Source organism: Squalius cephalus (genome assembly GCF_949319135.1).
Source record: "Squalius cephalus genome assembly, chromosome: 17".
NCBI classification, from domain to species: domain Eukaryota; kingdom Metazoa; phylum Chordata; class Actinopteri; order Cypriniformes; family Leuciscidae; genus Squalius; species Squalius cephalus.
Window position 1 is genome coordinate 21,954,685 of NC_137138.1, and position 17,494 is coordinate 21,972,178.

General features: G+C 35.4%; 1 protein-coding gene across 1 annotated transcript; it reads right to left on the reverse strand.

The window, feature by feature from the left end:
• Positions 1 to 5,179: 5,179 nt before the first annotated feature.
• LOC307174504 (olfactory receptor 8G17-like) lies at positions 5,180 to 6,103 on the reverse strand (the record flags this gene model as incomplete). The annotated part of the gene is made up of 1 exon (XM_079898371.1): positions 5,180 to 6,103. One exon carries the CDS (start codon positions 6,101 to 6,103, stop codon positions 5,180 to 5,182), a length of 924 nt encoding a protein of 307 aa, XP_079754497.1.
• Between the last annotated feature and the right edge of the window lie 11,391 nt (positions 6,104 to 17,494).

The following is a 17,494-nucleotide window of genomic DNA, read 5'->3' on the forward strand; positions in this document are numbered from 1 at the left end:
CTGTTAAAGTATAAACAACATCTGCAAAGTTATAATGCACAAAGTTCAAGCATTGAAGATTAAATTAAAGAGATCGCTTTTAAAAGACTACAACAATGCTGAGAGAGACTGTGCGTCATTCCTTGGATTAGTGGCATCACAAACCATAAAGTTATATATTCAGCTCCCGGAATATAATTTATAGCATAACAAAGAGAATGAGCTAATCAATACTAGAAGATATAAGCTACACGATACATCAACTAACCATCCGGAAATGGGGTCTACATGTTGATGCTTCTTGAGTCTCTCCATCTTTGGCTGACTTGGTTTGACTATAAGCTAGAAGTTTTGAAATGTCTGTGAGAGGTAATCAAAGCTGCAAAACGAGCTGTTGAACTCCAGCCCTGTTCCGGGAGCAGCAGCTCAACTGCATCCAAAGGGACGACAAAAACCATGCGCTTTACTTACCCTAGATAATTCCAGCATAGGATATGAAATATATTTAGGACATTCCAAGCAAAACCCTTCACACACACCATGGGGACACTGAGACCCACCACGCATCGATTTTACTAATTGTAGATAAGGAAGGAACAACCGGCCGTGATCCGGATAAGAAATAAGGAATCTGAAAGAAAAGCGAAACATAATAATCAATTCTGCAGAAATACAAGCTTTAAAGGTGTAGGGAGCCACATCTTCAGTGATATACTGTCTAGCTGAATTGAGCAGAGTGACTAATTTATTTGATCACAGTTAAAGGAGGGCAGGGTGATGGATAAGGGTTCACTCTTACCCGAATTAGTTGACTTTACTCGCAAACGCGAGGAAACCCGTTGCCTTATACCACTTTAGTTTTTACACAAGCAGAAACTAAACATGTTTAGTTGTATTAACATATAACACTAACCTTTTACACAAGCTGAAACTAAACTTGTTTAGTTGTATTAACATATAACCCTAACCTTTTACACAAGCTGAAACTTAACATGTTATGTTGTATTAACATGGTTTAGGATAATAGGTTTACTATTGGGTACCCAGCATGCATTGCAAGTGTCACCATTGTTGAGATTCATATACAATTCCGTTGGATTTTCTGCTGAAAAATATTAGGAATAGTCAAATGCTACTGACTTTAGAGATTTATAATCTCTATTAATAACAGCATCAATAGACAGGTATAGTCAATTGCTCAGTTTACTCTTGGCTTTTTGCTATAACTATTGTGACTTACAAAATCACAGTAAAAGCAGTCAGAGAAAATATAATGTTTAAATGTCAAAGGGAAGAGCCCAACTAAAGCCAGCACCTTTCACCATCATGGTGACTACAAATGAAACAATAAATAATAAACATCTAAACCTCTGTTGATTCTCAACAAGATCTTTTGTAGACTCTGACGGAGATAAAGTCAGTCTGTTTAGTAATAAGTTAAGCTGGTAATGTTCGACTCTTCGGTTCAAAATTTAAATGACGCACTCTGCACACTGTCACCTATTTAAATAGGCCACACCCCTCCCCTGCAGAAGCTTAACATAGCGAGTTATCTTAGCTTAACATAATTAGTGCAATGAATCTTTCAGCTAAATAGTACAAACAGCTAATGTTGTTTAGGAATGATAGCAGGTTTTTACTAAACATAAAAGTAGTAATGATTACTCGTAAGTTTAATTAGAAACAAAATCTGGGTTTACAGAGTTGCTGAAAGGCAGAGCCGCCTTAAGACTACAGTGCGTACATGCTTTGCAGTGGTCAGGAATGTGCTTGCGTGACCTTAATCATGAAATTGGAGACTACTGATTGCCGGCTGAGTGTCTCGGGAATAGCGTGATCGTCTAACGAGATCTGCCTTAGTGATGCAACCGAGCTTCATTAGCACATACAACATAAGTTTTGCAACCACTTCGAACCCAGAGATGTTAGCAGCCGCTATAAGATAATTTTGTTGAAGTGCGAATGAACAGAGTCTGAGTAGGCTTGGTAATTTATCTGACCTTTGCTATCCAAATGTCCAAATCTGAACGGATATGCACCCTTTGACTATGGTCAGTGTTGATAGGCGAGAAATAAATGCCCTGCCTTAAAGAGATACTTATGGTGAATTTTTAGAATTTTTATTTTTTTTATTTTTTATTTTTTTATTATTAAATCTCAGTACAATACTTACCTGTAGTAAGGTGACAGCATACCGATAAGATACCTCAATCACGCTTGATATTCTGTTGTTGACTTTTGAGCAATCTTTCTCAGCTGCGCAGCGTACACCTGACATTACTCTCAAGTTGAATGAATGAAGATATTCACAACCGAGAGATCACTGCCATGGCAACCAAATGAGACCCTGAATGGAATTTAATCATAGAAGCCTAATAAGGATGTAAACAGTGGCCGCGGGAATGTATACAACGTGAAAGCCTTGAAAATGGAACTTGAACTTGAAAGCCCTGTTAGGAGATCGTCTCGTGAGATTTAAAGCCACCACATTTGTTTCCTCTGCAAGCGTGGTGCATTCGCGCACCGCGAAAATGGCTGAGATCAAATCAACGATATGACTTGTGTTATGATTGGAATCGAACGCAAGTGAATGAACGCCGGTGTCGTTCTGCGAACTGAATTGAAGCGTCGGCATCTGCGAACTGAATTGAAGCGTCGGCATCTGTGAACTGAATTGAAGCGTCGGCATCTGCGAACTAATCGTCACTTCAGTATCTGCGAACTCAAACATGTGTAAGTACCGTGCTTTTATACAGTGAGCATAAGAATATGATTGGATAGAAGTGAAGGCAATAAGTGACGTAGTAATTGAGTCTTCCCAGCAGAACTTATGCTAAAGCTTTCATATCTCCTAGAAGTGGTAAATGCCTCACTTTTCTATGGAAGTTTTCCAAACTCCCTTAAAACTGCTGTTGTCAAACCCCTCCTGAAAAAGAGCAATCTGGATAAGACTATATTAAGCAACTATAGACCGATCTCAAATCTTCCTTTCACAGGCAAAATCATTGAAAAAGTTGTCTTCAACCAGCTGAACAAATTCTTAAACTCAAATGGATACTTTGATAATTTTCAATCTGGCTTCCGATCGCATCACAGCACAGAGACAGCGCTCATTAAGATAATAAACGATATTCGCTTAAATACGGATTCAGGCAAATTATCAGTGCTGGTTCTACTCAACCTCAGTGCTGCATTTGACACTGTCGATCACAAAATACTTCTAGACATGCGGAGTCCCTCAAGGCTCAATTCTTGCGCCACTCCTGTTCAACCTGTACATGCTCCCAATGAGCCAAATAATGAGAAAGAACCAAATCTCTTACCACAGCTATGCAGACGACACACAGATCTATTTAGCCCTATCGCCTAATGATTACAGCCCCATTGACTCTCTGCTTCAATGCATTGATGAAGTCAACAGCTGGATGTGCCAAAACTTTCTACAGTTAAACAAAGACAAAACTGAAATCATTGTGTTTGGAAACAAAGATGAAGTTCTCAAGGTGAACGCATACCTTCACTCTAAAGGTCAAACAACTAAAAATCAGGTCAAGAATCTTGGTGTGTCTTTAGAGTCAGACCTTAGTTTCAATAGTCATGTCAAAGCAATAACTAAATCAGCATACTATCATCTGAAAAATATTGCAAGAATTAGATGCTTTGTTTCCAGTCAAGACTTAGAAAAACTAGTGCATGCTTTCATCACCAGCAGGGTGGATTATTGTAATGGACTCCTCACTGGCCTTCCCAAAAAGACCATAAGACATTTGCAGCTCATACAGAACGCTGCAGCCAGGATTCTTAGCAGAACCAGAAAATATGATCATATCACACCAGTACTCAGGTCATTACACTGGCTGCCAGTTACTTATAGGATTGATTTTAAAGTATTATTACTAGTATATAAATCATTTAATGGCCTAGGACCTCAATACTTTGCAGATATGCTCACGGAATACAAACCCAACAGATTACTCAGATCATTAGGATCACATCAGCTAGAAGTTCCAAGAGTTCACTCTAAGCAAGGAGAGTCTGCTTTTAGCTATTATGCCAGCCGCAGCTGGAACCAGCTTCCAGAGGAGATCAGATGTGCTCCTACATTAGTCACATTCAAATCCAGACTCAAAACACTTCTGTTTAACTTTGCATTTAATGAATGAGCACTGTGTCACTGTTTGTCCGACTGTTTATCCTGTGTCTTATTTTAGTCTTTATTCTAAACTGTTTTAATTAGTTTTAGTTCTTTCTTGTTTCTTTATTTTAAACTCTTCTTTATTCTAAACTGTTTTAATTATTTTTAGTTCTTTCTCGTTTCTTTATTTTAAACTGTTTTGTATATTCTTATTTCTTCTGATTATTTTTAATAGTATGTAAAGCACTTTGAATTACCATTGTGTATGAAATGTGCTATATAAATAAACTTGCCTTGCCTTGCCTTGCCTTGCCTTTACAGTTTCCTGGTCGATGACGTCACCCGCCTACTACGTTCCGTCTCGCCATTGACTGATTTCATTCATGCTTCAGACGCACTACGCTGAAGGCGTTCCCACTGCGATTACACGCAGCGGTAGTTCCTGAAGGGGAACTTTTTTACTCACACTCACTTCTGTTATTTACCTACTACTGCTTGTCATGCTCGAATCAGTGGGCGAGGCTACTGAACTTTAGGGATGTCATCAACCCAGGAAGAAGCTTGTTGTAGTCCCTATGAGTCGTTTGATGTAGTCCTTAAATACTGATTTCTGTAAAAGAAAATATCTACATTTGCATTGAACTTTGAGGGTCGTAACTTTGCAGATGTTGTTTATGCTCAAACAACATTATACACTAACTAAAGTTAAAAAAGTGAAATCATAATCAAGGACCCCTTTAAAAAGTCTGTTTTTTAAAGTTGCTTTTTGTGCTTGTAATGAGCCAAAATATTGTTTATTTCTTGTCATTTATTTTATTTTTTCCAGGTAATCTGTGCTTACAACTTAATTTAAATTGCTTTACATTTTAAGTCATCAATTCTCATACAAACACCTGATAAATACTGAAAAGGATTTGAGTAAAGAACAAAGTTACAGTGTTTGCAGTGTTACAGTTATTCTTAGCTAAATATTATTAAAATATTAATTTCACATACAATAAATCCTTTAAAATAATATTAACTATGAAGATATATAATCCATTAAAGAATTTACTTTTTTCTCCATCAGTTTTTAACAATCTTTTTTTTTAACAGTCTTATCTCTTTAGTTTGTAAACCATATACTAAGGGATTTAATCCTGGTGGTACAATGTGAAACATTATACTAGCTAGTTTCCTGCTATCAGAGTATTCAGGAAAACGATGAAGTAAAATAAAAGTGGCTCCAGAAACAAGCATGATTAAATAAACAGTTAAATGAGTGCTGCAGGTTTTTATGGCTTTGCTGTTGAGTGCTTTGTTTCTGCTTCTTATACATAGAGTAGCAATTTTGACATATGTTATAAATATAGATACAGCTGACAGGCAGGCTATTATTATGGTATAAACAACTCCAAACACATTATTAATACTTACATCTTCACAGGACAGTTTAAATAGTGAGGCATTGTCACAGAAAGGGTTTTCAATTTTATACCCACAGTGAGACAGACGCAAAGTAAGTCCTATCATAATTGTCACTAAAAGAATGGCCAGGCCCCAAGCAAATGCTGATAGTTTAATAACCATTTTATTGGTCATTATAGTCGTGTATCGCAATGGATTACATATAGCCACATATCTGTCAAAGGCCATGATCATAAGCACATAGTGGCATGCTGCTGTAAATACATGCACAAAATAAGCTTGAATAACACACTCTGCATATGATATATTGCGCTCTGAGGTTTCCCTTAAAATGTCCTGCAGCAAGCGTGGCATAATGACAGTAGTCCCTAGTATATCATTCAGTGGCAAGTTACAGAACAGAAAATGCATTGGGTCATGCAGATTCTTCTCTGTTGAGATCAGAAAAATAAGTCCAATGTTTGATACCATTGTAAAGACATAAGCCAAGAGAATCAGGATGAAAACAGGCTGAGATGACTGAGGTGTAACTTTCAGTCCCTCCACAAGGAGAATGCTGTTTGTGAAAGTCAAGTTGTCCATTGGTTGCTGTACACAAAATCTGCAAATATAATAACAAATAGACATTACTAATTACAATTTACTCTTAAACATATTACCTTACCTCTTTGTGTAAAATGCACATTAGCATTTCCCTATCGCGTTAGCATATCCCTAAACGCTCCCTATAGCGTTTCATATTCAGCATTTCCCTGTGTATACCAAAACTGCATAGGCCTATACTGTGGTAATTTTTTTTTTTTTAAATACAGTACATTGCTTGACACACAAACATAATTGTTTTTATATATATACAATTGTAGATAGACAAAGTCAAAGTCTAATTTGTCAAAATCTAAAATAAATTTGTCTAATGTGAAGTAACAATCATCTTTATCAGTATTGAGTTTTACTTTATAAATGTAACTAGTATCTTGCCTCACTCTGCCTACGATCCTCCCAATAATGATTAGGTCAAACAGTGCGACTTGTTTTTGCCTTTTAATGTGTGGCTTATATTGTTTTCTGTGACATTGTCATAACCCCTTTGTGAAAAAAAAAAAAAAAAAAAAAAAAAAAACCTATTCATAGAATACGTTGCCATGAGCTGCTGCCATGGCTGCTGATTGTGAGTGTTTATGGCATAAGTGAAGTTACAACCTGCTAATCCTGCAAAATGATTCATGACCACATGATACATTTCTTAACTCAGGTTGTGTTCAAAACCCTATAGCACTCTTTTTGTTCCAGGTCAAAAATGATCAGCCTATAAAAAATAGCTTATAAATCACTTGTTATGCAATATCATCACCCAATATTGGATTCAATCTTTTTGTCAACTTGTTCTCTTTCAATTAGGACTGGTTTTATATTTCTATTTTTATCCGATTAATCGTAGGCCTCATTTATCTGAGAGTAAGCATCTCATTTCGATCAAAAATGGCCGGCCATTTAAAATGAATGGGAGAGACTGAAAATAAGAGAAAAATTTTGTTTTCAGGAGCATGTTCATTATGTTCATGTACACATATGTACGTGTGCTTGCAAACATCGAGCCCTTGGACCTGTGCATGTGTGGATACATGCATACACACGCTACCCAAACACACACAGACACAGACACAGACACACACACACACACACACACACACACACACACACACACACACACACACACACACGTTAAAACACACAAACTATTTTGAGTATTACACTCATTCTTTTTCACAGAGAGAAACTTGATCCTACCCTGAACTGCATCTAATATCCATCTTTCACACACACACACACACACACACACACACACACACACACACACACACACACACACACACACATACACACACACACACACACACACACACACACACACACACACACACATGTCTATATTACTAACAGGGGACTATCGCTCTACACTGGCCAAGAGGGACTAATTTTTAAGAAACAAAAATGACAAACAAAATTTTCTTTTAGGGTCTTTTTTCATAATATAACTTTAAAAATGCATTTTTTTTTTTTCATTTAAAAAAAAAACATGCCAAGTGGGGACCTGCAATTCTGACCGATCTCTACCTATCGAATAGGGGACTCCCATAGCCTGCAAACTGTGTGTGTGTGAACAATTAAGTGAACTGGCAGTGAAGTCTGTCTTCATTTTGTAACTTATATATATATATATATATATTTTTTTTTTTCTTTAGGTAATTGTCATTGCCATTTACAGTTTTTACCAATTGCTTACACACAAAATCTTTTCATGTCACACGTTTTTTGAAACCTCTCACTCAAAGTGCAAAACTACATGCCAAATCTCCAAAACCATAAGCTATTTCTCAGCCTTTGACTCAGTTTTCAATTGCATAAAACACTTTTTGCAAAACACTACACACAATTCTCTACCTAAAACACAAAAATCTATCAGGAAGTGAATTGCTTTCCTTTTCCAAACACAACCAATCAAAATGCTACACTTATTCACCAGGTCACACAGACACACTCCTCACATGTGCAAACACTAATTGCTTAACTGATCACTAACCAATCACTGCTTTACTGTAGTATAGGCCTAAATACTGTAGGTCAAAGGTCAGATGATCTGTTTTGAACAATGGATTCCTGGGAAATTGCTATGATATTCGATATATCATTATATTTTATATAAAATTATATAAAAGCAATGATATTCGCTGTGATGATGATGAAATGATGTGGCCATACAGAGAGGAACATCTGGATGTGCATGAATGATTACTATGTATGTTGTATGTTCAGTTCCAATATGTACTGCAGTATTGTTTATAGTTGTGCACAGCTCTACCCAAAGGGAGTTTATGTTTGCTGTAAATAAGGGTGTATTTTTTCTTTTACAATGCTGTGAACAAATTAGAATTGCAAAGAGCATATGCAGTAAAAATGGGAAACATACATATTCAGTGTTTTGTACTCGGTTACCTCACTAAATACAGTAATGTGTAACTTTACTGTATTTTTCAAATGGCTGTGCAAATAGTATATAGTGCTGTCTTGAGCATTTGCAGGTAGTGTCACCAAGATCTGACTTTTTTGCATTGGAAAACATTTACAGAGTAAACTGTCATAATGAAAACATGACAAAGCCAATTGACTATCTTGTTCATAGACAATGGTGTCAGGACTTTTCATCTTGATGACAGTGACACTTTCATTGACGTGAATACTTGATTTTGAGGAATGAGCTATCCATTTTGAGCAAGTGACACACTTTTGCAGGTTATCAACTAGGTTTTGCAGTTTGTAATTGTTCTGAAAACTGCATTAACTGTTGTGCAAATGTAAATAGTGATGTGAGAAATGCACCAAAGCGACTGAGAAAAAACTGTATTTACTGTATTCTAAAGAATATACTTTTGGTTTACAGTACATACGTTTATGGTTTTGTTGCTACTGTAAACAACAATAATGTTAGGCCTAAACAATATTTTCTGTTTCTACATTGCATTGGTGTTTCAGTGTACTTGTTACATCAGATCACTTTCACTGTAGAACATTCTATTGAAATGATATAAGCCTATGAAAGACCAAAGAGCTTTAGATTTAGAACAGCAGTGTTTACATGGTATATCCCAAAATTTATTATTATGAAAGAAGTGTTTGCCATTTGATGCAAATGCTTCATTCTGACATGTGTTTATGGCATTTTGAATGCAGTGTTGCATTTTGAAGGAGATGTGAGGCATTTTGCATTTTGTGTGTGCAGTTTTGAGAATTGTGTGTAGAGTTTTGAAAAAAGGAGACTTAGTTTTGAAAATGTGTGTAAGCAATTGGTAAAAACTGTAAGTGAAATTACTGAACTTACAGTTTTTACCAACTGCTTACACACAAAATCTTTTCATGTCACACGATTTTTGAAACCTCTCACTCAAAGTGCAAAACTACATGCCAAATCTTCAAAACCATAAGCTATTTCTCAGCCTTTGACTCAGTTTTCAATTGCATAAAACACTTTTTGCAAAACACTACACACAATTCTCTACCTAAAACACAAAGATCTATCAGGAAGTGACTTGCTTTCCTTTTCCAAACACAACCAATCAAAATGCTACACTTATTCACCAGGTCACACAGACACACTCCTCACATGTGCAAACACTAATTGCTTAACTGATCACTAACCAATCACTGCTATACTGTAGTATAGGCCTAAATAGGTCAAAGGTCAGATGATCTGTTTTGAACAATGGATTCCTGGGACCCCCTGGGACCCCCTGGGACCCCCCTGGGATATACTTTTGGTTTACAGTACATATGTTTATGGTTTTGTTGTAAGCTACTGTATAAAACAATAATGTTAGACCTAATAAATATTTTCTGTTTCTACATTGCATTGGTGTTTACAGTGTACTTGTTAAATCAGATTACTTTCACTGTAGAACATTGTATTGAAATGTAGATATAAGCCTATGAAAGACAAAAGAGCTTTAGATTTAGAACAGCAGTGTTTACATGGTATATCCAAAAATGTATTATTATGAAAGAAGTGTTTGCCATTTGATGCAAATGCTTCATTCTGACATGTGTTTATGGCATTTTGAATGCAGTGTTGCATTTTGAAGGAGATGTGAGGCATTTTGCATGTTGTGTGTGCAGTTTTGAGAATTGTGTGTAGAGTTTTGAAAAAAGGAGACTTGGTTTTGAAAACGTGTGTAAGCAATTGGTAAAAACTGTAAATATACACACACACACAGTTCCATTGCAGGCTATGGGAGTCAAGTTTTTTTTCGTAAACGAAAAATGAAACTAAGACTAAAACTATTGGTCAAAAAACATTTGCGTAAACTGAAATAAAATAGAAGTTTCAACAAAAATGAAAAACTAAAACTAAACGACAGATGTCTCGAGACCTTGCACTTTTTTCCTATTCCACTGCCCTCGTCTTTTTTCTGTTTTTCCAAACAAAACCGCTTTCTGTGTGAACCAGACCTAAGAAGCAGAAATAGCCAATTAAATATTTCTATCATGACTAGACTTTATGCAAATACAGCTGTACATTAATTCCAGGTAAGATAACCATCTCATGTGAAACTAAACCACACATATTAGATTAGATACCACACTGAGCAGAAAACGGAAAAAACAAATAGCATGTCTAGCCCAGAAATAGATGTAGGCTACATTTGTCAGAGTAGAAGTAGGTCTATACTAAATGTCTGCTCTGAATAGAATATTTGAATATGAGTATAACTATGAGTATATGATTTTAAACAATGCAATAGACAAAAAGCATAAATGTATCAATACAAGAATAATGTTTGAAAGTATTAATCATAGAAACAACCTTAAAGAGTAATCATAATAATCATACGCATATGTTTTCCCCTTTTCTTATACACCATAAAAAATAAATAAATAAATAATAATAAAAAAATAAAAAAAATAACAAAATATATATATATATATATATATATATATATATATATATATATGTATATATATATATATATATATATATATGAAGAGTTCAGATGCAAAAGCCTCTAAGTGCCATCTGAAAATTTCTTCTAGAATGGTCATTTTTATCAAGCTCGTATATTTAAGTTCAGTAATTTCACTTACATGACAATTAATAGGTAATTTTCATTGCCATTTAAGTGAAATTACTGAAATGAAAGCTTTAGCATAAGTTCTGTCGGGAAGACTCAATTACTATGTCACCTATTGCCTTCACTTCTATCAATCATATTTTTATGCTCACTGTATAAAAGCTCGGTACTTACTCATGTTTGAGTTCTCAGATACTGAAGCGACGATTACCCCCATCCTCCCCAACACCACCAGGATGGTCCTGTCCATACCTCCCGGGGGGGTCGGCTGCGCCCCTGCCTTCGTCTTCAGGCAGGAATTGCAGTTCCGATACCCTCGGATTATGCACTACGGACGGGGCCTACGCCAAATGACTTTGTATATTATCAGCTTGCTGAACTATCAATAAATGTACGGTTTATTGAAATAATTCTCCCCAGTCTTTCTGGTAGAACTTAAATATACACACACAGTTCCATTGCAGGCTATGGGAGTCAAGTTTTTTTTCGTAAACGAAAAATGAAACTATACTAAAACTATTGGTCAAAAAACATTTGCGTAAACTGAAATAAAATAGAAATTTCAACATAAATGAAAAACTAAAGCTAAACGAAACTAACGACAGATGTCTCGAGACCTTGCACTTTTTTCCCATTCCACTTTTTTACGTTTTTCCAAGCAAAACCGCTTTCTGTGTGAACCAGCCCTAAGAAGCAGAAATAGCCTATTAACTATTTCTATCATGACTAGACTTTATGCAAATACAGCTGTACATTGATTCCAGGTAAGATAACCATCTCATGTGAAACTAAACCACACATATTAAATTAGATACCACACTGAGCATAAAACAGAACAAAACAAATAGCATGTCTAGCCCAGAAATAGATGTAGGCTACATTTGTCAGAGTAGAAGTAGGCCTATACTAAATGTCTGGTCTGAATAGAACATTTGAATATGAGTATAACTATGAGTATATGATTTTAAACGATGCAATAGACAAAAGGCATAAATGTATCAATACAAGAATAATGTTTGAAAGGATTAATCATAGAAACAACCTTAAAGAATAATCATAATAATCATACACATATTTTTTTCCCCTTTTCTTATACACCATGTTTAACAATATTTAATTTTTAATATGAATGAGTATGAATGAATAATTTGAACTTTTTAGTTGCATATGTTTGGTTCTTTGTTCATCCTCAAACTATTATTTTATTTTTATTATTAAGAGGTTTTCACAAGAGTTAACTGTAAACTGCAAACATTAAACTAACTGAAATTTATTGGAAATTTGAAAATGATATTATAATAAAACTAATTTAAAAATGCCAGACTACAATAACCTTGATGGGAGTCCCCTGTTGGATAGGTAGACATCGGTCAGAGAGTCCCCTTTTGGCCAGTGTAGAGCGATAGTGCTCTGTTAGTAATATAGACATGTATGTGTGTGTGTGTGCAATGGCACATAACAATGGCAAGTAAATTCTTAGGGACTGCATAACCAAGCATATAAAGTATCTATGAAGAGAGAGCGTTAAATAAGAAAAATAATATTATGAATGATTTTCATGAATGATATGCTTTTGAACTGTTGCATATATATATATATACAGTGCTATGCATAAGTGAATACACCCATGCTAAAGTTGACTAAAAAGAGGAATAAAAAATCATATTTTGGAAATTGAACTTAATGCCTTAATTTAAAAAATTAGGAAAAATCCAACCTTTAAGGACACCAATTTTCTTTGTGAATGAATAATGTATCGTAAATAAATAAATGTTCTTCCTTAAAATACAGGGTGCATAAGTGAGTACACCCCTATGTTAAATTCCCATAGAGGCAGGCAGATTTTTATTTTTAAGTATTTTTTTTAATTTTTTTATTTTTTTTTAGGATACTATGCATCCTGATAAAGTTCCCTTGGCCTTTGGAATTAAAATAGCCCAACATCATCACATAGCCTTCACCATACCTAGAGATTGGCATGGTTTTATTTCAGTTAGCCTAAAAGCTAGTTTGATTTGCATTGAGAGATGATCTTATGGAAAGTACCCCATGCCAATCTCTAGGTATGGTGAAGGCTATGTGATGATGTGGGGCTATTTTAATTCCAAAGGCCAAGGGAACTTTATCAGGATGCATAGTATCCTAAAAAATGTTTTAAAAAAATACTTAAAAATAAAAATCTGCCTGCCTCTATATATATATTTGGGCATGTTTGAAAATACTTGAAAGTTCAGTAACACTTTATAATAACTGCAGGCTATTAATCATTAGTTAAGCATTAATAAACAGTTAATTCGTAATTTATAAAGCATAGACATTAATAAGCAGTTTATAGATAAAGCTATAAATGCTTTATTCTTGTATAAATACTTTATTCTTTATTTAGAAGCATATCTTTAATGTGTTTAATAATTGTGTTTTTTTTGTGTGTTTGATATGTGTGGGTGTTTCTTGTTTGTTGCTTAGAAACCAGCGGATCACTTAATCAGTCTGCAGCTGCAGCTAGTTAATTCTGTTTGTTAGCTGCCTATATCTAGCGGGAGTGATTATTGCATGTTGTCGGTTCGTTACACTTGTTACTCTTGTCACTCTTGTGTATGCTCTCTTACCCAGCTCCAGTGTCTGAGTTTTCTGATGGAATTATTTCCTCAGCTAGGAATAATGGAATAGGATTGATCTCGTCTGTGTTCTCAGACTTCTGGAGATCGTTAAATTCCTTCTCTTCCAGTTACCATTGTCATCCGCTCAAGGACTACTCATACTATTCATCCTCTTCAGTATATCTGTTTCCAGGTCGCCCACCTGCTAATCGTGGCGTTTTGAGTATTTCCATCTGTACAACCCGTTTGTCATTAAACTGCTTGCTTGCATTTGGATCTTCGACTCTCATTGTGACCGTTGTGTTTGTTTCCTTTTTCTGTTTAGAAGATCAGTGAGCCTTTAAATCTCCAAATGCTTTACAAGGCAATTAATCATGAATTACAGTAGACATACATGTTAATAAACCATTTATTAACACACTAAGTAACTATTACTATATGTCTGAATAATAAGATGTATGAAGGTACATTGAAATAGTTTATTAATCATTTACTTACACTTTCTAAGTTATCTTATGAACCACTGACAACTCCTAAACAACTGGTTTGTAAATAATGCTATATTTCATTTAGAAATGATAAATTGATCATTAATAAAGTATGAAAATACAATTATTAACCCTCTGAGGTCGGCAAACGCGCCCGCACGTTTTGCTGGATTTTCTTCACATTGTAGAACTATAAACTTAAATTACTCCGTCATTTATGGTCATACAGAAAAAAGAAATATAAAAAAAGAATCTGTGATATTTCTACTTTTGTATGTGTCCACTTACAATCAAATCAAAACATTGTGCTTTTGTCAAATAAAGAAAATAAACAGGGTGTGCTTTCTGCCTCCCCGTCGCGGTGAACTTTTTTTTCTTGAGCACGTCTATAAACTGAAACCAAACTCAACGAATACTTGTCACACATTTATGAGCCATATACCTTTATAAACATTTAAGTGTATACTTTTAAATGATCGGATTCAAACTGAAAACAAATATTCTCTGTTTAAGTAATTTGTATAAAACCAACAAGATGTCCAGCTTCTCAAACGCTTCCTAATTACTTTTAATTTGAACACGCCCACTCGCGCAAAAGATATTCACATGCAAATCTCCACATGGAACGCGAACGCGCTCGTTACCTCAAAAACAAAACACCAAAACACTTCACAAGTCTCTGCTTTTCGTCGAGTTTGAAAGGCGCACCGTGAACTTACATTGGATTTAGGCTACCTCAGAAGAAGAAGAATGCGATTTGAAGACAAGAAAGATGTAAGGTAAGAAATTCTTACATATTAGTTTGTTATTGTTGCATAAATTTCACATTGCAGTTGAACTGTTTCTAGATATATGGTGAATATTGTAATATTTAGACCCTTGTTTACTGTTACTGTGTTTGGGGATATCTGCTCAAACGTAGATATGTATATGGTAACCATAATGTTTTATATTTGAGCGCATCGCGTTTGAATGTATCATATTTGATACATTCGAAAAGCAAAACGCACCAAACGGCTTCATGTTTTTACTATTATCTCATTTCATATCATCATAACGAATGGAAACATTTGAAGTAACATGATAATCAATATATTTTTCTCTAGCTTAGTTGTTACTGAAATATTTTGGAAGATTTATAGGCTGCTATGGTTATTGTTATTATTATTTTATGCAGCACTGCACATAGCCTATGCCTACAAGGCACAACAAACCTGTGTTCATTATATTATTGTTGGAAACATTTGTGTGTGTGTGTGTGTGTGTGTGTGTGTATTCTGTGAATTTTAAAAAGCAATTTTAACCAGAAAAATCTAAAATGTATTCCCAAAATCGTGCAGGCCTTTCTCTTGATATCAGTATGTTCACTTTTTTTTTTCTTTCAGGGCCCAGAGTCCTGCTGACTTCAACATTCACACGAGTCTCTGTACATGAACATGGTAAAGTGAAAATCAAACACCTTGGAAATGAAAGGTATGTACAATGTTTTTAGGAATGGCACAAAGGTCTCTGTCTTTGGATCATTGGTTATCTTTGGATTATGTGGTGTTGTAAATAAATCAAACAATCTAAAAGCCATTCTTTTTTAAATCTCCTCATTCTTTGTGCAAGGTTGCTCAGAATGATAGGGGCCTGATAGCTCCTAATAGGGCAGTTAGAGGAGGGTCTTTGTCTTTCTCAGGTGTGAAAAGCTTACATATTAATGAGCTCCGCATAAAGCTTTGTGGCACAAAACACGTCGTAAAATTTTTAAATCAATATATTGTCTTATCTGAATGAGCAGTCAGGGTGATTTTCACATCGTTTTAGAGCAAATATTCTAGGCTACGTCATACAATTTTCAAAAGTCTTGTGAAGAAATAATCAGTATGGGTTTCATGACCTTATTTCAGTGAGAATTTTTTTTGTATTTTCACAAACCACGCATAAATGTCATTATCTCAAAACTACAAACTTTTACACACATGCTGCTGATATATTATTGTAGCAGAGTTTGTGCTGAATACAGTGTAATTAGACTTTAGCCATGAAAATGTCACAAGTAACAGAAATAAGCACAAATGTCAGAGCATGTCAGAACACCTCCAGGGCCCAGAAAACAGCTCAGACAGCAGAGGGTTAAACACATTATAGATATGCTTTTAAAACAAGAATAAAGCATTTATAGCTGTATTTATAAACTGCTTATTAATGTCTATTAATGCTTTATAAATGAATTAACTGTTTACTAATGCTTAACTAATGATTAATAGTGTGGAGTTATTATAAAGTGTTACTAAAAGTTCCTCAACTAAGCAGCCAGTTAAACAGCAGCTCTACAGTCTCAGAGCCTCTCTAGGACAGCAAGCCATTCAAACAATAGAGAAGTGTGAACGACGTGTGTTAATGGGCCATTGCAGTTCCTGGTAAAAAATGTAAAAAAATCACCAGAGCGTTTTAAAGCATTTAAAGCATGTTTTAAAGCATGACCAACAGGGGACTTGAAAAATGCCCCCACTTGGCTCGGCGGTCCCCTGTTGGTGAGTGTGTAACGTCACCAAGGTCCCCACTTAGATAGGTAGACGAGTACACACACACACACACACACACACACACACACACACACACACAGACAGACACGTATCCGCGAACTGGATTTAGTCCGCAGTGGCCCTGTTTCATAAGAAACTTTCATGTTCTTTGTTTCATCACAGTTTTCAGACAAAATATTATGACATTTTGTTTTGGGACTAAAATATACAAATATAGATGATATAGCACAGACACATATACATGCTTCATAGTGTCTTGCTTGTCATTCATTTTGTAGCAGCACAATGGCGAAGAAGCTCTCTGTGCATGATGTTCTTCATCAGGATCATTGATCGAGTGAGGAGGAGGCGATGCAGGATGCACATGGAGGCACCTAGCCAACGCGAAAGCTGCCGGTGGCATAACTCTGGCGTTGACGTCAACGGCGCTGGAGGAACTTCTCGGGGAAGCTCACCTGAGGAGAATATTGCACGTAAAGAATGAAAAATATGCAACCAATTGAAATTATACTTAATGTGTAGATGAAATCGTGACATCAAATTAAAGATACACAATTATAAACTTGGATTAGGCCTAATGTTTAGTCAACACAACGGAGATATGCAGATGATATTTAAAAGACCATTTATTTAGTCTAACACCATCTTAAATACAATACTGTAAGCAAAATACACACACACACACACACACCGTTGGCGGTGCGCTCAAAGTCATCTGTCAGTTGTGCAGTTA